The 22,568-nt window shown below is 39.6% G+C and overlaps 1 protein-coding gene across 4 annotated transcripts in view; it reads right to left on the reverse strand.

Annotated features, from left to right (window-relative positions):
- Nucleotides 1–22,568, reverse strand: part of ACBD5 (acyl-CoA binding domain containing 5) — a 37,127-nt gene continuing 14,559 nt past the window's right edge. For 3 of the 4 annotated variants that reach the window (XM_063324595.1, XM_063324597.1, XM_063324596.1), the window contains 8 exons: nucleotides 19,007–19,144; nucleotides 18,062–18,262; nucleotides 17,229–17,335; nucleotides 14,931–15,207; nucleotides 13,806–14,005; nucleotides 12,172–12,222; nucleotides 11,769–11,878; nucleotides 1–4,961 (listed from right to left, as the gene is read on the reverse strand). In XM_063324595.1, coding sequence (XP_063180665.1) covers nucleotides 4,949–4,961; nucleotides 11,769–11,878; nucleotides 12,172–12,222; nucleotides 13,806–14,005; nucleotides 14,931–15,207; nucleotides 17,229–17,335; nucleotides 18,062–18,262; nucleotides 19,007–19,144 — 1,097 coding nt within the window. In that variant the 3' untranslated portion in view covers nucleotides 1–4,948. Of the gene's footprint in view, nucleotides 4,962–11,764; nucleotides 11,879–12,171; nucleotides 12,223–13,805; nucleotides 14,006–14,930; nucleotides 15,208–17,228; nucleotides 17,336–18,061; nucleotides 18,263–19,006; nucleotides 19,145–22,568 lie in introns of those variants that run through there. The other variant, XM_063324598.1, reaches the window with a different exon arrangement.

The raw sequence follows: 22,568 nt of genomic DNA on the forward strand, positions 1-22,568 counted from the left end.
AGAAGCCAAGCGTTTTGCTAGTGATTTTTGCCAAGTGACTTTCAAGTCTCATGAACTGACCCTTCTTACAGGGGGACTGAGTTGTCCCTTCATTGCCCTGCTTTCTGGAAGACAAGATTTATTGATGGATTTCTGAGCAAATAGTGTCTGCTGGGCTTCCTGCTGTGTCTGCTCAGGTAGCTGGGAAAAGAATGGGAATGGTGGAGAAAAGGATGTTTTCCTAGAGGGCCCAAGAGAGAGCTAATTCTCAACAGCTCAGAGTGACAAATCCTGACTCTAGGTTCGATAACTCAAATGTAGTGAAACAGGATCTTGGCAAGTTGCAAAACATAGTGATGCTCACTCACTCCCTTTGCTAAGGGACTTCAGTTTCAGAAAACTTCTAAATTGTTGAATCTGAATGAAATTAATGTTATATGAAAAAGGTGTAAGCAATCAAATGTAATACATTACTGAAACAGTATCTATAGATAACATTCTCTAAAAATGTTGAGAAGTTCTTTAGCATTTTTCCTTTGTATAGTTAGAATATATAAAATGGGGGAGGAGAATACCTTAATTAAAGTAATCACTGATATTTTACACTATTTATTCTTCCATTTCTAGTAATTTGGCTTAAGAAAACTAGTTTTACAAGAATGAATCTCAGTTTCATGCCGAGGAAAATACTCTAAAAATATTAGGAAATATTGTAAATTGAACACCACAACAGCTCTTTGTCTTCAGTACTTTACAGAAGGTTACAACCTGCGCCCACTTTGCAGTATTGTACATTCCCTTCCCTTCAAGGCAGAAAAAAATCAGTTACAGTGGCATGACAATGTAAAGAGAACTTCTGACCCCTTGAAATAATTCTTAATCAGCTGCAATGGTCAAGTAAGCTTTTATCTAAACTCTTTCTTGACCAATCACAATGAACTACAGAACTGCTTAAAAGTCTTTTAGGTTATCTAATGCTAGTGTATATAGAGCTAGAGATGATAGTACACCAAAATATTAGGCATAAAGAATCTTGTTAAGTCACTGTTTTGTTTTTATGAAAACCTCAAGCCTTCTTATAAAAACCTTACTCTAAAAGAAAATTATGGTTCTTCTACTATAGTTTTATAAAACAATACAAAACCATAAATTCTGTAGAACAATAAATGTTGTCAAATTGGAATGTTTAATCTAAACAGTTACCGCTACACTGTTGTCCAGAACTGTTAGATTCTGCACAGTTAACACTGAAGACTTGCAATATGCTGTTCTCCTCAGTATCTTGCTTTTATCCTGATCATAGCAAATGTGGAGTTGAATTTAACAAGGTGACTGTTGGGGGTTGTAGTTGGTTTTGTTTCTTGGGGTTTTTTTGTGCTTTTGTTTAAAAAGGTGAATCCTAGCTTTATTCTTCAACATGGAATTTCTTGTCCCATTAGTTTTGCCCCACTTATTGCTAGACTTGAAACGCTACAGGGAAACATACAAAAAGCTATAATGTAGTAGCTGAAGAAGATTTAAAGTTTCTTCTCATTAGTGATCAACTACAACTATTTGGCAAAAGTTTTTGGTCCTTAGAAGCTGTGGAATACCACTCGGGAAGTGCTCTAGCTGTTACATGGTGTTTCTTGAAGGCCTAAACTTTCTTTATGTGCATAACCTACATAGAAACTCTGTAGCTCCCAGGTTATCTTGGGAGAGAGTTTATCTGCTATTACAGTTCTTAGCACGCTTCTGTCCAGATTTGCTTATACAGAAAGAGCAGTCATGGACAGCTGTTACTACCCCTGACTTGCTGTTAGGCTCACCTGTACACTGCCCCATGTTTGGAGCCAAGATACTGAAATGCTGCCAGCTGTTCTTGAGCTACTGGGTTCCAGTTCCAGCATGATCAGGTTTCACCTATGGTTACTCTGACAGGGAAATTTATTTTTTTCCTCTCTACTACATTCTCAAAAAACTTACTTTGCACACTTATGTAAATATATAAAATAAAATACTGCAGTCCTGCTGTTGCTTGCTTCTGCATTTTATTGTCTTTTAAACTGTCTTAACTTTTGATCCTGCTGGGGGAGTGGGAGGAGGACTTTTACACAAAGAAACGCTGACTGTTGCCCCTACCCCAGCAAAGACAGTGGTTGTAAGTAGGGAAACACCTAATACAGGCATTATGCCCTTCAGTTCATGACTTGCTAACACCTTCCTGCAATCCTTATTGCAAGCTACGTTTGTGTATTTAGTGGCAGGAGAGCAAAGACTCTTAGGTGGAGTCTGCTCCTCTGTGGTAACTAGAGAGCCAAAGACAGCAGCTCTGTCTCCACCACCACCTGCTCTGCTGCCATGGGACCAGAGGAGGAGAGACAGAGGGCCCTGATGCCAGAACATCAGCACCCCCCCACTAATACCTGTCTCTGCTCTGGTTTCCCCAAGCTGAGCACCTACAAGTAGGCGGAATGTCTTCCATCTGCTATCAGCCAGAGCACACCTATGCTTTTTTGAAGGAAGTTTGATTCACTGCAGGAAACCAGCTGGACATTTGCTTCAGAAGTGCAATTTTGAGCTGGGTCAAGATGTTTCCAGTGCTATGCAGAACTGTTCTGACTGCCAGCCCTCCTGAGGAGAGCACCAGCTAGAACAGCAGGTCCTACTTCTGAGCACCAATGAATTGCTTATGTCACTTTCTCTAAGTTAAAGCTGTGTATCTTTGTATTTGGGCAAGCTATAAAAATTAATCATTTGTCCTTACCTTTAAGATGGAATACCAGCTAACTAGAAAACTGTCTGAACTACGGTGAGTTTGAGATACCCCTAGCAGCTGAGGCCCAGTTATGAATTGCAGATGAATGTTTATAAAAGCGATGATGTTCTATATTACAACTTTAAGATTGAGACCATGTCTTCAAAATGTAGCCAGCAGCCAAAGCATCCGACATACAGCATTTACTAAACATTAAGAAAGTTCAAGATAAAATACAAAATATTAAGGGATTGATTTATTGAAACATGAATAAATAACAAGGATGGCACTTGCCTACATTTATTTCAGTAGGAAGTTAAAAGTTAAGTACCTTTAAGAATGCCTGTACCGTCTCTAAAAGTGAGACACCTACATCTAACATGGTTATGAACTGGGGAGGAGGCACTCCAGTGTGCTTCATCCTGTCAGAAGACGTCCTGCTTCAGGAGGCTTTTGTTTTTTAAAGTGACCCTCCAGCTAGAGTATCCTTCCTGTATAATCATTTCTATCCTTTTATGATAAGAAGTAAATCACTCTAGGAACTTCAAGCTACAGGTGCAATGGCTTCCGGTGACAGCAGAACTTCCCTTCCAGCATAAGCTTTGCTCAAACCTGAGTTTTCAGTACATCTCATGCCAAAACTCACCATCTGAGTGTTACAACAGTCTTCAAACAGGTTCTAAGTGTTTTTTTTTAATTCAGCTTTACAATAAGAAAATCAGAAGAGGGGAAAAGTAACTTTAAAAAAAAAACACACTTAACTAAATACAAGATTAAAATTGCTCTGGTAAAACAAACATTAAGTTCTGTGATTACATTTTTATACAGTATAACTTGTATGAAAAATGTTTTCCAAACTATAAAAGATTTTCAGGAAGGACAAAAAATAACTTTCCTCAAGAATTATTTGTAATATGTACTCCAGGTAGAGAATGAAAGCACATCTATAATATTGCGAAATTTGTGAAGAGTCAGACCTTAACCATGGATTATGTTATGATGTAATTTGTTATAGGAAATGAATGTCTTAATTTCCTGTCAAATCTCATTTTAGTGCATTTCTCCTTTCCAGAGATTTAGACAACTTATATATTAATTTATTTTAAAATTAAGTGTAAAGCGTGCTTTAATCAAGCAAACTTCACGAGGTTGTAACTCTGTCTGTATATTGGTTAATAAATAGTCCATGGCAAAAAAAAATCAGCACCAAAATTAGCTGAAAAGTTTTGTTTTGAAAGGAAGTAGAAGGAAAAGAGAGAAAGAAATACTAGAACTGATATTTTTCCTAATGTGAGTTGGGCAAAGTCCACAATAGATTAGGGCTAGATTAAATCTTATTTTAATTTGACATAAACTGACAACAAAATCTTGCAGTGCACCAAGCTTTTTAAAATCTTAGAGCTACACTTACAGCGCTAGCTTTCATCTCATTTTAAAGCACCTTGTGCCTAAACTATGTATTTCAGTTAAACAAGCTGTTGTCAACAAGAATACAATTATCCAAGTTAAAAATATAAGGTGCAGCCTCTTTAGATGGATCCCTTGTACCACACACTGTTTCCAAACTTATATTTGACAGCCCCTCTGTTATTAACGGCTCTAACTTGAAGACATCTATCAATTCCCAAATCTCCTTTACAATCTTAAAGGATAAGTGAAGGATTCAACTTCATTTCTGACCAATTTACATGGAAATTTGCCCCACACCAGTTTAGCAGCAAAAAGAACCAGTTGAATTCCTCAGAGCTATATTGTATTTTCCCAACAGCTTACAATGTATTGAATTCATAATTTATTAGTGCTTTCATCTGATAATGTGTAACCCTGTGGAAAAACAGGCAGGGATGTTGTGACTGTAAAATTATTTCTCCGTTAAAGTGACAGTTTTACATATTTTCACTTACTCTTTTGCTAAGATGATATTCTCTTCATCATCTGACATCAGCAAGACCAGTAATTACTGAAGGTCCATCCACTAGCACATTCCAAAATAATTAATGTTCATATGGGTTTGGGGATGGAATTGTTAAATTTATTTTATTTGTAACCTAGGAGCTGTGAATCATTCAAGTTTCAATAATGTTAGTCCTTAAATGTTGAGCTCAAAGGTAGTACAAAATATTACGATAACAGAAGGAACATCATCCCAGATCCTGAGATTCTATGAGAATTCAGAATTCCTTCGCTTTCCAGGGCCATCTTCTAGCAGTCCTTAAGGAAAGTCATGAATTCTCAATTCAGTTTTCTAGAAGAGGAACCAAATAAATTAGTTTAATGTACCTTCACATATGAGACGATTTTTTATTTCTCTAAATAAACAAATCAATTCAGGTTACATGTGAATGATTTCCAATCCATTAAAATACAACACTGCTTCAAGATACCTGGAAATTTGCCCTCTTAACTTACAAAACAATCTGCAAGCTTACAGAACTGGCACAACTCGCACTGAGGAGTACAAAATATCACTAAGAATTCTGAACTGCAGATGAAATTCCTCAGAACAGTCCCTGACCACATCAGCCAGTGGTTTGCGAGCTCACAGCAGAGCTATGCTTATGAACTGGTTTTTATCTATCTGTCATCTGCTTTTAGAACTCTCAGGATTCAGGTTTTCAAGCTTTTTTCAGTGAAGGCTCCAATACGAGCACCCAGATTTTCAGCATTAAGTTCCCTATAAAGGAATGAGGGAGGTTAAGAGGCTCAGAAGAAGACCTAAACCAGCTAGAATGCCGTACACCGAAGGGTGCTAAGAGTGAGCTGAGCTACCCCTTCCCAGGGACGTGAGCTAAACACATGGCTGTTGACTACAGAAGCCCTTCTCTCCACCAGTTCCATGGAATTTGCTCCACTGAGCAAACGCGCTCAGGAGTCATGGCTCCACAGCTTCACGATGAGAAAACTTCACACTCCTGGTTTCTGCTCCAGGACAGTTTATATATTTTAAAACCACAAGTGTATTGATATGGTCAATATATGTACCATGTACAGCTGCTGCCTAAAAGCTTACACACCTTAACAGGGCACAAACTGAAACTGGCAGTGGGACAACAGATGACTCTTGTTTTGCAATTCCATTCTCTCTCTGAGTGTACTTCATCAAGTTCCTACTCATTGCTAAAGGAGATGGAACTCCAGATGGAAAGGTGATGCAGAAGCAGGTAGTCCTTAAATTCTGGCTATGGGTAGATTTCTTTAGAAACGAAGAGGAAAGCTGAAGAACACAGAAATTTCCTTAGTTGTTCCTGTTCTCATCTCACCTTAATACAATCCATGAATGAGTAAACAAAACAAGGACTACCGGGGGCTATGCTGTCTCTGTGTCTCAAAGATACTGGCATTACCGTTAGTAGACAAATCCTGGTGTCCAGAACTGAAAAAGAATGTTAATAAACTGTGGAGGATTTGGGAAAGAGCCACCAGAACCATCCCAAGATTGGAAAGCAACTTTAAAAAGAGATTCCAGTTGCTCCATCTGCTTTATTTAAGCAAAAGATTAAGAATTGACCTGGTGATGGCAATGAAGTACCCATGGAAAACATATCACAGGTTCTTTGTCAAGTAGATAAAGACCTAGGAAAATCCAATGGATGAAAGGTGAAGACAGACCAATCCAAACTAAAAATAATGTACCATTTGTTTACTCATTTGAAGCTCTGAATCATTTGAACAACATATTAGAAAAATTGCTGGAAAGGATGCTTTTCTAAAAACTGATTTCTGACTGAACCTGTGAATCGATCAAGGGTGCTACAGACGTCACAGATGATCAAAAAAGGTTTATAAGGACAGCATACTGTTCAGAGAGAGAGAGACCATGGACATTTGAGAGCTATTCGCTAAAGAATACTGAAGTTCATAGGAGCTTCACATAAGATACTAAAAAAATTGTATTGATTTTAAAAAACTTTGTCCTTGCTGATGAAATGAAAATCTCCATTTACTAGTGCAGAAAATGTGTGTAACTGCCTAAAAGCCTTAGTAGTGAAATCTCTGGTTTCATCAGAGTGCACGTAACAACAGTGCTGCTAATGACAGCTCTAAGACGGGCAACTCCCTGGCAGGCCAGAAGCCTTTGTGGCCACCGCATTGTTTACAACGCCATGGGCTGGGCCCGGAGGGTGGTGATCAGTGACAGAAGTCTTAATTGGGGGCCGGTAGTTAGCGGTGTATGCCAGGGGTCAGTACTGGGTCCAGTCCTGCTTAACATCTTTATTCATCACCTAGATGATGGGGCAGAGCGCAGCCTCAGCAAGTTTGCAGATTACACAAATATACGCCAGAGGGTTGTGCTGCCATCCAGAGGGATCTCAACAGGATGGAAAAATGGGCTGACAGGAATCTCACACAACAAGGGGAAGTGCCAAGTCCAGCACCTGGGGAGGAACAATCCCAGACACCAGTACACACTGGGGCCTGCCCAGCTGCGAAGTAGAAAAGGACCTGGGGGTCCTGGTAGACACCAAGTTGAACATGAGCCAGCACCGCGGCCTTGCAGCAAAGGCGGCCAATAGTGTTGTGGGCTGCGTTATCCCTCCCAGCAGGTCAAGGGAGGTGATGCTTCACCTCTACTCCGCACTGGAGGGGCCACAGCTGGAGTGCTGTGTCCAGTTCTGGGTAAAAGGGAGTCATGGACATACTGGAGACAGTCCAACAAAGGGCCACGAAGATGGTTAAGGGACTGGATCATCTGTCCTATGAGGAGAGATGAACACTGGAACAGGTTGCCCAGAGAGGTTGTGGAGTCTCCCTCTTTGGCGATATTCAAAAGTCGTCTGGATACAGTCCTGGGCAACCAGCTCTAGGTATCCCTGCTTGAGCTGGCAGCTTGGACCACGTGACCTCCAGAGCTGCCTTCCAACCTCAGCCATTCTGTGTTTCTGTGCTTTACCGTATGAGAGAAAACTATACCATGAAAACTGTCCAACATTAAAAAGCTAGAGCAATTAAAGCTAATTCTAGTAAGATCTACACACATGCAGACTCTCTGCAGACTGACAGAGAGGAAAAAGCTTAAAAGGTAAGCGCATACTAAGCTAACAAAGTCAGGTGTGAGGCTGAGTTAAGTAGGTATCAACTAGAGAACATTCACTTGATCTTCTGATGCTTAGAGAACTGAGAAAAGGTAAGATGAGAGTACAACTGTCCTTTAGCTGAAGGAAGTCAAAGTAGACGTTACAAAAATATCATAGAATCGTTTAGGTTGAAAAAGACCCTTGGGATCATCGAGCCCAACCATCAACCCCACTCTACAAAGTTCTCCCCTACACCATGTCCCCTAACACCACATCTAAACGACTCTTAAACACATTCAGGGATGGTGACTCCACCACCTCCCTGGGCAGCCTATTCCAGTGTCTGACCACTCTTTCTGTGAAGAATTTTTTCCTAATGTCCAGCCTAAGCCTACCCTGTTGCAGCTTAAAGCCATTCCCTCTTGTTCTATCGCTAATTACCTGTGAGAAGAGACCAGAACCAACCTCTCTACAATGTCCTTTCAAGTAGTTGCAGAGAGTGATGAGGTCTCCCCTCAGCCTCCTCTTCCTCAAACTAAACAGTCGCAGCTCCTTCAATCGCTCCTCATAAGATTTATTCTGCAGGCCCTTCACCAGCTTCGTTGCCCTCCTCTGTACTCGCTCCAGCACCTCAATATCTCTCTTGTATTGAGGTGCCCAGAACTGGACACAATACTCAAGGTGCGGCCTCACCAGTGTTGGGTACAAGAGGACAATCACCTCCCTGCTTCTGCTGTTCACACTATTTCTAATACAAGCCAGGATGCCATTGGCTTTCTTGGCCACCTGGGCACACTGCTCGCTCATATTCAGCCGCTTGTCAATTAGAACCCCCAGGTCCTTTTCTGCCAGGCAGCTCTCCAGCCACACTTCCCCAAGCCTGTAGCGATGCATGGGGTTGTTGTGGCCCAAGTGCAGGACCCAGCATTTGGCCTTGTTGAAGCTCATTCCATTAGCGTTGGCCCATCAGTCCAATCTATCCAAGTCTCTCTGTAGAGCCTCCCTATCTTCATGCAGATCAACACTCCTGCTAAACTTCGTGGCATCTGCAAACTTACTGATGATACTCTCCACGTCCTTATCAAGATCGTCAATGAAGACGTTAAACAGAAGTGGTCCCAACACTGAGCCCTGAGGAACACCACTTGTGACCGGCCGCCAGCTGGATTTAACTCCATTGACCACCACTCTTTGGGACTGCCCATCCAGCCAGTGCTTGATCCAGCAGATCCAGCCATGAGCTGTCATTTTTTTCCATGAGAATTCTATGGGGAACAGTGTCAAGTGCTTTTCGAAAATCTAGGTATGCAACGTCCACAGCCTTTCCCTTGCCCAACAGTCGATTCATCTTGTCATAGAAGGAGATCAGGTTCATCAGGCAGGACCTGCCTTTCATAAACCCCTGCTGACTGGGCCTGATCCCCTGGTTGTCCATTATATGGCTCGTAATGGCACTCAAGATGATCTGCTCCATGACCTTCCCTGGTACCGAGGTCAGACTGACAGGTCTATAGTTTCCCAGATCCTCCTTTCTGCCTTTCTTGTAGATGGGTGCTACTTTTGCTACCCTCCAGTCCATTGGGACCTCCCCAGTTAGCCATGACTTCAGGTAAATAATGGAAAGTGGCTTGGCGAGCACGTCTGCCAACTCTTTCAGCACTCCTGAATGTAACCCATCTGGTCCCATAGACTTGTGCACATCCAAGCGGTGTAGCAGGTCACTGATCACTTCCTCTTTAATTGTGATGACCTCGTCCAGCTTCCCCTCCCTGTCTCCTAGCTCACGAGGCTGGGTGTCCAGGGAACAGCTAGTTCCACTGCTAAAGACCGAGGCAAAGTAGTCATTGAGCACCTCAGCCTTTTCCTCATCCTTTGTGACTATGTTTCCCTCTGCATCCAATAAGGGAGGGAGATTTTCCCTAATCCTCCTTTTGTTGTTAATGAATTTATAGAAACATTTTTTGTTATCCTTAACGGCTGTAGCTAGGTTGAGCTCTAGCTGTGCTTTGGCTCTCCTAATTTTCTCCCTGCGTAGCTTCACTACATCTTTAGAGTCTTCATGAGAGACCTGCCCCCTCTTCCAAAGGTCATAGACTCTCCTTTCGTTCTTGAGTTCCAGCCAAAGGTCCCTATTTAGCCATGCCGGTCTCCTTCCCCGTCTCCTTGTTTTTCAGCACACGGGGACAGCCTGCTCCTGTGCCTTTAAGACTTCTCTCTTGAAGTATGTCCAGCCTTCCTGGGCTCCTATATCCTTCAGGGCAGCCTCCCAAGGCATTTTGTCCAGCAGTCTTCTGAACAGGTCAAAGTTTGCCCTCTGGAAGTCTAAGGTGGCAGTTTTACTAACCCCTCTCCTTGTTTCTCCAAGAATCAAAAACTCAATCATCTCATGATCACTGTGCCCTAGACGGCCACCAACCTTTACTTCCCCCACAAGTTCTTCCCTGTTCACAAGAAGCAGGTCCAGGAGGGCACCTTCCCTCGTCTTCTCACTTATCAGCTGTGTGAGGAAGTTATCCTCCACACATTCCAGGAACGTCCTGGATTGTTCCCTCTCTGCTGTGTTGTATTCCCAGCAGATATCCAGGAGGTTAAAGTCCCCCACAAAAACAACGACTAGTGACTGCGAGATTTCCCCCAGCTGCTTATAGAAAGCTTCATCCACCTCACCGCTTTGGTTGGGAGGTCTATAGCAGACTCCCACAGCGATATCAGCTTTATTGGCCCTTAACCTAATCCAAACGCTCTCAACCCCATCATCACTATACTTGATTTCCGAGCTCTCATAGCATTCTCTAATATACAGGGCCACTCCACCACCTCTCCTTTCCTGTCTATCCCTCCTCAAGAGCTTGTAGCCATCGATTGTGGCACTCCGGTCGTGTGAGACATCCCACCATGTTTCTGTGATAGCCACTATGTCATTGTTTTCCTGGTGCATCATGGCTTCAAGCTCCCCCTGTTTGTTGCTCATACTGCATGCATTGGTATAGATGCACTTCAGATGAGCTAATAATTCCAACACCTTTTTGTGAGTATGGGCCCCATTTCCTACCAGACCCTTCTCAGGTGCTTCCATGATTTCTAAACGTCTATCCCTTCTCTCAAATGAAATGGCAGAGCGAGAGTCCTCACTAGTCCACCATCCTTCAAGCCCTGGCATACTTCCCTTGGGTTTACTCTTGACAGGCCCAGTTATCTCCCCTTCCCCCCTCATATCTAGTTTAGATATCATAGTAAGGTGCTAGTAAGTAATAATAAAAAATAAGTAAATAATAATAAAAAAATAAGAAATAGGTGACAGATGGGACTCTGCAAAGGATTTGATAGGAAAAAATTTTCTCAAGGCACGAGGGGACTAGGGAGTCTAGAAGCTCAAGAGGATATTGAGAGCAAGAGGGTCAAAGAATGCTGCGGAGACACTTCCAAGCTATCCAGCCTCACCCACGTGTGTACACGCACTGAAATGATTTATCCTGCATCACATTTCATGGATTTAACCTAAATTGCCACATATACAGCATACCGCATATAAAGTCAAATTAACCAATACTTTCTTACACTGAGAAACTTTCAAGGCAAAGAAAACTACGCGTGTCTCTTCCTAGAATTCCCAGCTAAGGGAAGGGCAGCACTTCTACTAGCTTCCAGAATTTCTTGTTGCGCATTTGGCTTGAGTTCTTGGGACTAAAACACGCACCTTCCTGCCATAACCATACCAAGGACTCTATGTACAATCTGATTTAGCCCGGTATCTTCAGAGCTGTGAGTCACTGATACATGCAATGGAACATTAAGCAAGACATCTTGAAACAAAGATCTCAAGGAAACAGGATTTATCAAAGCAATTATTATGAAGTTCCCTGATACTGACCTGATGTTTCAGACACACTGTTAAAGCCTTATCAAGAGCGTACCCTTGCGTTCTTCTTATGCATGAAGGCAGTATTTTATATCCTGTCTAAATAACACGATATACTACGTATTGGTTTAAACAGATGAAATGCAGTATATATGCCCTATTGAATGCACGTCTTTACCTTCGCTTTCTTTGAAGATACACGTGTACCAACCACTGGGCAATAAATGGCCAAACAATAGCAAAAGCTAAAACACCAGGAGAAATTTCAAAGGGCCACCATGATGGTTTCTAAGGAAAACAGAAAAAACACATAGTCAGCAATCTGTGTGCACTTATTGAATACCACATGTATACTTCTCAATCATTTCAAATGCCACAGTATCAAAATAGAATATACGAGTAAGACCAGAAAAAAAGATTAATCTATCAATTAACTTCTTCAGACAGAGATTTTTTTTATCTCCCAGTCAAGTGAGGGATGATACAAAAAGAACATACTAAGAGCTAGATATAAAATATTCATCTCATCTTTTTTCACCATTCACACTGCTTTTTACAAATAGAAAAGAAACATATTTTACCTTGTCAGAGGAGGCAGGTTGATAATTTGACTGTAGTGTTGCAGATTTTGCCTTTAAATACAAACAAAAGCTGGTGAGTATAAAAAAAGGAAACTGCAATTAAAATTTTTCCGCTTCACAAAATAAGAATATGAAGTTTCTCATCTTGTGAAGGCTTTGCAATCTGTATATATGAAATTTAAGGAACGGAATCACCCCCGTGCAACCCCCTTTCACCACTTAGTTTCCAATTTACCTCTCATGTTTCCATTGCTCTTCATAGCATTTTTATCACATCTCCGTGTATTAAAAAAATGAATCAGTGTCACTTACTGGACCTGTTTACAAGGCCCCCCCTGCCCAACTTGTCATCAGAACTTCCTCAACTCTGGTCAAGTCCTAGCAGTTGTAACCCAGAGTAGAAATCCCAGCAGATTAATTTGCATGATTACATGTTTTGACACTAGTCTATACAAAGGCAAAAAGCACTGTTTTAGTCTGCCCTGAGCCATAGCTACAGGCATGTCTAACAGCATAAAGGAAAGAGAATATTCTGTTCCAAATCTTCCAGGCTATCCAGAACATAAGAAGTACCAGAAACTTTTCAAGACTATTCCCATACACTGTTGTGGTGCTTCCACAAAAACAAAGCAGTCGGTTTTCTAGGTCTTTCTTAATTTATGTAAGTGTGAAACAGAAGCTTCTGTTTCTCTTCAGGTAAGGGTAGCAAGCACAGCATGAACTGCTGGGGAAGAATCTTTTACTATTTCTTCATCTATTGCTCAGGCAAAAAAAGAAAGTCAATCTGTACCCACACATCAGATTCTTGAGCAGCTGTGACGGAGCGAAATCATAGTTTTAATAAATCCTTTTGCCTGTCTGCCTTAGATTTGGAGTACGTGCATCCCATAGGATACTACTTGTACAGTTCTCTCATTGTCAGGTAGACCAAAATACATAAGCAACTCAAACAAAACCAAACATTTTTAGCTTGCTGGTTCAACTATATTCACAGCATATTCTATTCTCCCAAATATACGATATTTCCATTGAAACAGAAGGAAAAAGAAGCACTACATCAATAAATATCTACACTTTCTTAAGACTTCTTTTGCCTATCTTGTATACATGATGTGAAAATCCAAGAAAGCTGGATTACTTTGTGGGGAAAGAATGCTATGAAGAATCAGTCTTCTGCTAACTGAAAAATGGAATCAGAAGTTCTGCCTGCAAACATTTACCGATCTGGAAGACTGAGATAATTCCTTACTTCCTTTGCAAATCCTTTGAGATCTACTGATGAAGAAATTATGTGTGATCATGTATTACTAAAATTAACTATGGAATCTCCATATAGCAACTGTGTAATATGTATCAATAATGATGGCTAAGATCAGTCTGATCACAAATCAGTAAAATAACACATGGTTAATTTTTAGGTCAAAATGCACATTTTTCTCACATGTACAAGAGTCCTGAATTGTGTTTCTGAGAGTAGGTACCAATAAGAAATTTTAAGTTGGAATAAACTACAGAATATAAATGAAATGCCTTTACAGTTTAAGAAAATATTGTCTGATTTTTTAATCTGAAAAAACATATAAATATCCAAGGAGATTTTAAAAAGGTAATCAGATAAGTTCAATGAATAATACCTGTGATGCTGTAACTGCCTCCAGCATATGCAACCTCTGAAGGACATTCTGCATGTCTTCTTGCAACCGCATCAGCACTACTGCAATCTGTTCGTTGAGGCTACCCCTGGGTCCTCTGTCTGATCCCCAGCGCTCTCCGTCCCCTCCACTACCCATCTGTCCACCTTGGGAACCGTCTCCTAGAGGCTGAAGTCTATGCCCTATGTTGAGGGAGAAGAAATAGACACATAAAACACTGAATGGGCTACCAACTCTATTGAAAATGATTGATTTTAACTGTTCGATTCTCTCCCTCCAAAAGTGAGCATAGTACTCCAGACCATAGGCTATATTCAGACAGTTTGAAAGCACTGGGAGGTTGCTACAACATCTGATCACATATAGATGCCATACAAAAAGGCACGCTATATATAAATAAGATACTTTCTGACTTTTTTTTTTTTAGTACAAGAAAAATAAGCTTTATCCTTTACTTTACAGACAATACCACTGGAATATAGTGCTGCTCCTAGGTGACAATATTAGAAGTATTATGGAATTAAAAAGAGCAGAGGTCCAACATAAATTGAACATCTGGACTAACGTGATTAAGAATCATTAAGTTTTAAGAATCATAATAGATAGCATCGGAATCACTCAAAGGTGTGGCTAACACTCCAATTATATAGAAAACAACACGTCACTGATACCTTTCCAAGATGTTCCATGGTTTCAAATAGGACACCACAGAGGTATAAATGCACACGCATTTAAAAATAAATATGTAACTTGTAAGGAAACTCTTCTCGTGCATAGACAGGTTTTGAAGATTACATTTCTAAAAAGACAGGTGCCATAAACAGCAACTGGATTTTAAGGTAAGCCAAAACAGAAGAAGCCAATATGCTTATACAAGACCTCTGTAGCGCAAGAAAATAATTTTGTAATACTTACTACGAATGAAATAAATACTCTGAAGACAAAACTGATTGCTACCCACTGTAATTAGGATTTTGTTATTTATTTTTATTGTGAAGGACAGAAGCACTATAAGGCATGACTATCTTACTGAACAATATTGACAAGCGTACCAGTGACTTATGTCAGTCAGGAGAGTGGGGAAAACAAAAGCAGCATGCACAGTACCTCTCCCTCTTCTGACATTGTAGAAATCCGCCTTTTCTCCACCTTTCTTCTCTTTGTGAGGGCCCCCATTACTGGCCTTGCCATCCTCTCCTCCACACTTGACTTCGCCTTGTTCTAGAGCTGCTCCCTCTACAGTATTTCCAGGCTGGACATTCCTATAAGTCATGCAAGTGTTCCTTGGAAAATCCGTATTTTCTAACAGAAGACTGTGATCTACATCCAAGAAATGGGATGAATGCTTTAAAGATCCTTTAGCTGATGTGATGATCTCCAAGGGCTACAAATTAACATTAGCAAGTAATTAAATTCTGTAAAATGTGACAGTTAACTAATAAAAAGGAAGAAGCATCATCTCTACTTTCACTTTAAGAAAATGGTTCACCCAGAATTAAGACTTTTCTTTTAACAGGAGAAGCTGTTTTCCTGTAGGCTGTGCTTACTATTGTCTTAATGTCCTTTTCAGATTGAAAAGGCATTTGAGGCAAATATTCTCAAAACAGCTATACCACTTGGAATTACTTTAGACATTTCCAACATACAGTAATACTCAGAACATTAAGATCTGAAAACATTCAGTTTTCCCTTGTAAAATTGGCTTTGCTTCCCAGTGGTATCCTAACTGTGGTATCATCACAGTGAAGTGGTATCCTAACTTGGATTCGTGCGCCACACTGTCAAGTCACGTGCTGGTAGCAACCATGAGTAGGCAGTGTTTACACTCGTGGCAAAGAGGTCACGTTGTTTATTATCAACCTGTTCAAAACAGCTTGGCTGCACCCCGTACCTCTCATCAAATGAAAGAAGGGCACAGTATTCTATCAGCTTCTCACTCAAAATTGGTGGTACTGTAGCAAGATGTTAAAAATGGATGAAACACGTGTTGATCAGGTCACAATTACATGTTCTGCAAGAGGATTGTCTTAAGGTGGTTCAAGCAACCCTTTTTTCAGTGTAAGGACAAGCACTTGGACTAGTTTATGCGGAAGCAGACTGGGGACCTCACCTAGCTGAAAAATAACTCCATGAAAAAGCCAAAATAACCAAAAGAAGGGGCAAAGAAATGGAAACTGCTGCCAAATACTGTCAAATAGCAGTTCATAAACCTGTATCATCAGAACTGAAGACAGAGTGTTTGCTATATCTTTTCCAATAAAAAGCTGTATTTAATTCTGTAAATGAACCGCTTCCAGTTTGAACTGATCCATCCGTAGTTCTACTTGTGTATTCATTTACATATACCTGAACATTTGTTATTTTCTTAAAAACTAGAACTTTTCTCGTGCAGGTTGTGAAATTCTGACAAATTATCCACCCACTTCAATTAAAGAACCTCAAACAAGCTCGAACGATACACAAGATGATTGGGAAACCACCTAGATAAAAGAGCTTCAGCATGTCTACTAAATCACCTTTCTCAACATGCTTCATTACTGGGTAAAATTTTTATTTGCTAAAAGGAATTCTCTAGGTCCTCAAGAAACAGCTGTACAAGAGAATGATGCAATATTAGAGTGCTTACTAATCTTTCTGATCCCATGCATCATTCATATATTCCTCCCCAGAACCAGGAAACCAGGTGTTTGAGTACAATCTACGAAGTCCACACCTAAATGGATCTCTGAAGGAGGTCCAAGCCAGTAAGTCAACTAAGATTACAGTTAATACAATGAGCAGGAACACAAATTCAGTCAAAACTAAGCCAGCACAGTTGGTGCCCACCTTTCATATGAAAGTCAGAGATGTACATTACGGCTGAAGAGGCTAAAAGAGAATCCAGAAATCATTGTGGTCTCACACTTCTTTAGACCTTAGGCCACTTTCAGGCACTGGCCTACAGGCCACCTGCTAAGGCTTACTTCTTTATTTATTCTAAGAAACAAATGCAGGATTCATCACTCCAGAAAAAGATCACACAAAAACCTCCTTGTCACAATGACACCCTCTGCTTCTTAGAGATAGCTGGATTCTGGTCTCTACATATGTTATGAGATCCTAAATTCATTTGTGGACACAGCCCTTAGTTTCTTTGTACTGTTGTTTTTGACAGTTGTTTCTTTGTACTGTTGTTTTCAATACCTTCCCCTCACATAAATTCTCCAGGGGCTTTTAGATCAGTAGTAACGAAGTTGTAAAAGACTGACAACAAAAAGAACAAAAAACCGATAGTCCAAACAGGAGAAAGGTATGCATGAGTTACTTCATTCACCTCTGCATGTCCAGGTTCACCTGACAGATAGGAACTTATTTAAAAATAAGCATACCAGTTTCAAAATACACCTAGGAATACTAAGCCTCTACCTCTTCTAGTCCAAGTTGCTCCATAGAGTCACAATAAACTTCACTGTCTGAATCACTGGTTAAGTGCTGAGTTGCTGAGAACTCTTCAGTATTCTCTTCATTTACACCTGTATGGAAAGGAGATACACACACATGTTCTGTAAACATGAGCCAATCCTGGCAAAGAGTAAAGCAATGAGTTAAAATGTCTAGGTGAGCTTCAACTCATGCCCCTTTTATCTACAACTGTCATCTTAAACTTAGATTCTAAATAAAGAGGTTACATTAATATAGGAATTATATAAAACTTTTACCAAGGCACAACTATACATCATATTGGCATTTCTGCATTATAAGTTGATAATTTTAATTTTACCTGGTTCATTTCACTCTCCTATCTAAGCTCATTATAAAGCAGTCTTGCCTAAAGTTATGTTAGTTTTAAAATGATATATTTAGACATCAGTTTCAACAAACTGGCATTTATAGTATGTTCAGCCTTTGAGAATGACAAATAAAATATTAGTGATTTTCATTTCACTACGAATTAGCTTTCAAAGGCAAACAGTATTTGCATAGATAGTATAATGATTTTAAAAGAAAACAATTATATTTCTGTGGTTTTGGGCCTCTCTGACTCTGAATTCATCTCTCTTTCTGGAGGAGATCCTAAAAGAAAGCCTTATTTTAAACTGGTATTAAATTTGATTTTTTTTTAGTATTCTTTCTTCAGGTTTCTATAACTGAAAGACACCATTGCTAGTCTCTGAATCCCAGGATTAAGCTTTCAAGAAAAGAAATATTTTCCATGAAAAACATGTGCAAATGAAAACATGGTCTTGCAAGGACAATACCTTGGTGAGCATCATTATTAGCTATTTCTATGCTTGGCTCTGTTTTCTTTATTTCTTCCTCTGGGTTCAAGCCATTCAGGGCAGATTTGGTCTGGATGCCATTCTGCATATCTGGGATAAAGCTCTCCGTGTAACTGCCATTAGTAACAATACTTTCCAAATCCTTAGCAGCTGCTGATTCTGGTTTCACATTCTTATAGTCTGTAAAAGAACAAGAAAACTTTGCAAATAGAAAACTAAGCACCTAATAGCTCAAAACATATTTCTTCAAGTAGCTAACTTTCTAATAGACTATATGCATAATGTATCTGCAGAACAAAATATATAAATGCTCCTAGATTCACATTCGCAGGGATTGTTCTGTTCTTGTAAAAATTGTAAATATAAAATGTAATTTGCATAAAGAGCAGATGATATTTAAAACATAAGTAAGCAAATCCAATGTAGGTCTCTCTGATAAGTTAAATAATTATCCTAATGTCCTTAGAGGAAAAAACCTGTATAAAATTCTAAATATGTAATTTCATTTGGTTTTCACTTGATGCTGGTATTTCTCAAAACTCTTTATAGACCCCCTAAATGAATCTCACTGAAAGTTCTGTTTAATTTTCTCTGAAGAGAAAAAAGTAATTTTCAATTCTACTGTTACATGTAGCCATTCACAGCTTTTACAAACAGCACTGGCAACAAAAAAACCAAAACAATACAGGGTACAGAACTTTCTAGCTAAGTCAAAAATTATATGGCTTAGCTCACAAATTTGTACTAGTTCTAAATCTTGTAAACCAGGTTGAGAAACTGCTGTTTTTAACACACGCATCCACATGTAGTTGCATCTAATTTTCCTGAAGAAGTACGGCATTCACGATCCTTTGGGATTTTCTGGCACTTAGGTGGTTAAGAATAACTTTGGAAGAGACAATTGTCCAAGCGCAGAAAACATACCCTTTCCATTTAGCTGCAGTTCTTTTTCCTCCTCTTCACGAAGCCCTTCTTCTTCCGATTCTGCTCCACTGTCACTACTTTCAGCTTTTCCATTCACAGCCTTTATATTTGGAGTGGAATTCATGACATTACTAAGGTCTAAGAAAAAATCCAAAAAGGAAAAAAAGATGTATTTTAAAAGAAACAAACATACAACCCCCCCCCCCCAACTCTTAGGCATAGTTATTCTAGGAAAGTATTTCCATATTAGATGTACCAAATAATGCCAGCTTTCTTTCTGTAAGCTCTTCCTTAATTGGTTTAATGTTTCTCTCTTGTGGCTCACCACAGAGTGCCTGGCTACTGGTGAAGAGATTCTCAATGATTCCGAGAAAGCCTACTGGAAAGCCACAGCAGGCCACTTTCACCACCGAGTGTCAGACCAAGGCTATTACCCATATTTATGTTACAGCTTCAGTAACTTTTTATCTTGGACTGATGTGGACATGTTCTTTTAAACCCAGAAGCCAGCATTTTTATAGACGTTCCGTTTTGGGCTGAAATGCTTCAAAACTGCTCTCCATTCAAAGTCAAATTTTGAAACATTCTATTCAATTATGTGAGGAACAGGATTCTGAAGAAGATAAATACAATATACCACGTATCTTCTGCTGCAGCAATTTAAGCAGATGCAAAATGTGGTAAGAAGACTCAAGTTTACATAGATCTTTATCTAGCAAAGGGAATACGGACATAAATTCTCTGATTTCAGTGAAAAGAATGATAAAATAAATACACCAAGCATTTCTTTGCATGTCTAATTATATAAATATTTAAAAAAAAAAATCTTGAAATAGTCAAAGTAACTGCTAAATCCTTGTTTTCCACATCTTTGATCACTCTAAGGATCACAAACAATTTACTCTGACTGTACAAAAAATTACAAGACATAGATTCTTAAAAAAATATTGAGGATTTAAGGGACAATTCTACCACGTCCTGTAAAAAATATATGATTAAATACATCCTGATGATCATTTAAGCCTACTATGTTAGGACAGAGTGATTAAGGTACAAAGAGGGGACAGTTTCTGAGAGGCACCAGCACAGTTTACATATTGACTCCAAGGCTGCATTCTGACTGTTTTAATTGTCACCACAGCATTCCATTTGCATAATTTCTACGTTCCCTTGTCAGAATCTTGAAAGATTAATTCTTACATTTAGGCTTAACATTAAACAGCAAAATAATATCCAATTATACTGGAGTTGACAAACCAGCTCCGCTACTTTCTTTCCTGCATGGTAATTTAGAGCTAAGGGCTTTCTGCTTTAATCTTGCAATGAAGAGCCTTCCCACATTCCTCTAGTTTCAAAGCTTAACCATAGTGCTTTTTTAGGAAAAAAAAAAGGCAAAATAACTTAACTTATCATATAGAAATATTGAATATGTTAAATATCCTGTTCACCTTAGTTTTACTGCAAGGTCACATTTCTGTGGGCACCCTGCATCACTGTTTTGGATTGATTTAATCCAAATTTCATCTGAGTATTTTAAAAAATGCTTCTTTATTGTAAAAGACAACTGGATAAGCTATTGTCTTTCTTGTAGACTACAAGAATATAAGCAATCACATGCTCATTTTCTCCTCACTGAATAACGCTCCTTATTTGCAAGGAAAATTGTTTCACAAAAGAAAAATCCCACCATATTCTTAGTTTATTTCTCATAAGCATGTTGCTTTTACTGTGAAACCCAATTCTTGAGATGTTTTTCTGAGAAGCAGCAGTGTGAGGAGGACAAGGTAGCAGTTCAGTCCTCACAGCATGAGCATTAAGCACAGACACAGCTCCCTTGGCACGGTAAGGCACACATCACCCTTCCCTTTGGAACAAAAAGGGAGTGGGGGCACAATCATCCATGTGTCCTACCCAGTCGTGGGAGTAAACAGGAAAGACAAGACTAGGAGGAACATTTAGCTGTGAAGGAAGGCAAATTAAAACTGTAAACCTCCTCACCCTACCAAGGATATTGTAAAAAGCCCCAGCTATATCATAAGCTTTTTTCTTAAGATTTAATTTTTTTTCCTTTTGAAGGGAAGGTCTTTGAACATTCAAGCATGTTCTCTCTCTGCTTAATTTCAGTAAGGAGAGCATTAATTCTATATATTTAAACAAAGAGGTGGAACTGAGAGGAAGTATCAACAGTAACAGATTTATGGTATCATGCCATGGGACACCTGAAAAACTGAAATCCATCAGGATTGTATTTCTTCCACAGAGTCATTCTTAGCAACAGTGCTCCTAAAGACCATGAAGAAGTGTCGCTTTGATGCAGGCTCTGAAGAACAGAACACTGTACAGAGTTTTGGCCACTTGAAATACCACGTTTAATGGTATACCTTTCCTCAGAACCCTTACACTGCTATCCTCCTCAGGCCCATCCCCAGTTGCTTTTACTACATGGTAAAAACAGTTTGCTGCCATCCTTCTTGTTGCTCTGAGTATCTGCTAGAAACCAGCAATGACTAATACTGGGGGTGATAGGGTTAAAGAGCCAACTAGTAGTGACTTCTACGGTCCCTGTTGGTAGGTTAATGGCTACTCCCTGGGAAATGTATCTTCTAATACGAATGAAACAAGTCAAGCAAGCTTTTAAAACCTTATTTGCTTTGTTTTAATCCCACCCAGCCACCCACCCCTTTATTCTTTCTGTTTACCCACTTCACCTGCAGGCAAAATGTTAGCAGCTTTTTCTGTTGCTCTGGTTTAGACGCTATAGAATCCCTCTTGGGTTATGATTTTCATCTCCCTGCCTACAATACCAAAGTGTGAGATTTGTGACAGAGTTTTCTAAATCAAAGCTGTACTGCTCCATAGCCATACAAGGAGTTATATTCTGTAAAAGCCTGGATTGTTTTTTTTTTTTATTAATGCTATATAATAAGAGCTGTTTAGCAGTAACAACATGCAAACAGAGGGAAGAAGGATTAACAAGAGAAAACAGAAAGATGGAAAGGATGCGAAGAACAGACACACAGCTCTCTACAAGCTTTCACTTGATGTTTGTTTTCTTAGGTCAGCTCTATTAAGAGATTTCCTAAGAGCAATTCTAAGTATATGTCTTTAAAGGCAGCACTAAAATTCTTCTCAATAACCTGTATAACGGGCCAAGTTTCTCAAAAAATATGTATTTGATTTCTAACTCCGCACATATTTCAAGGATTTTTGTTACTCAGGTGGGAGTTAGGAACTTAAATGCCTCTGTGAATCTGCCCCAACTCAAGAGTCATTTTACAAAGAAAACTTAGCCTAGCATGTTTTTCCCAAATACCTTGTATTTTTGGTTTTCTGAACAGGCACACAATTCTTACACAAAATTAACATGCACTGCTGGAGCTGTATGGATGGTTGGCTCAGAAAAACGCAGTATCCTCACACAAGTCCTACAGCCTCTTTCACCCTTTGCAAATACCAGTGATCAGGAGACAGTCAACGACAGCAGGTAAAGCATCAAAAACCATTTAACTAGCTGTGTAGGCCCTCGTCATTTAATAAGTTATGTGCTTTTGTAAAATACCAT

The sequence above is a fragment of the Chroicocephalus ridibundus genome, chromosome 2 (genome assembly GCF_963924245.1).
Source record: "Chroicocephalus ridibundus chromosome 2, bChrRid1.1, whole genome shotgun sequence".
Lineage (NCBI taxonomy): Eukaryota > Metazoa > Chordata > Aves > Charadriiformes > Laridae > Chroicocephalus > Chroicocephalus ridibundus.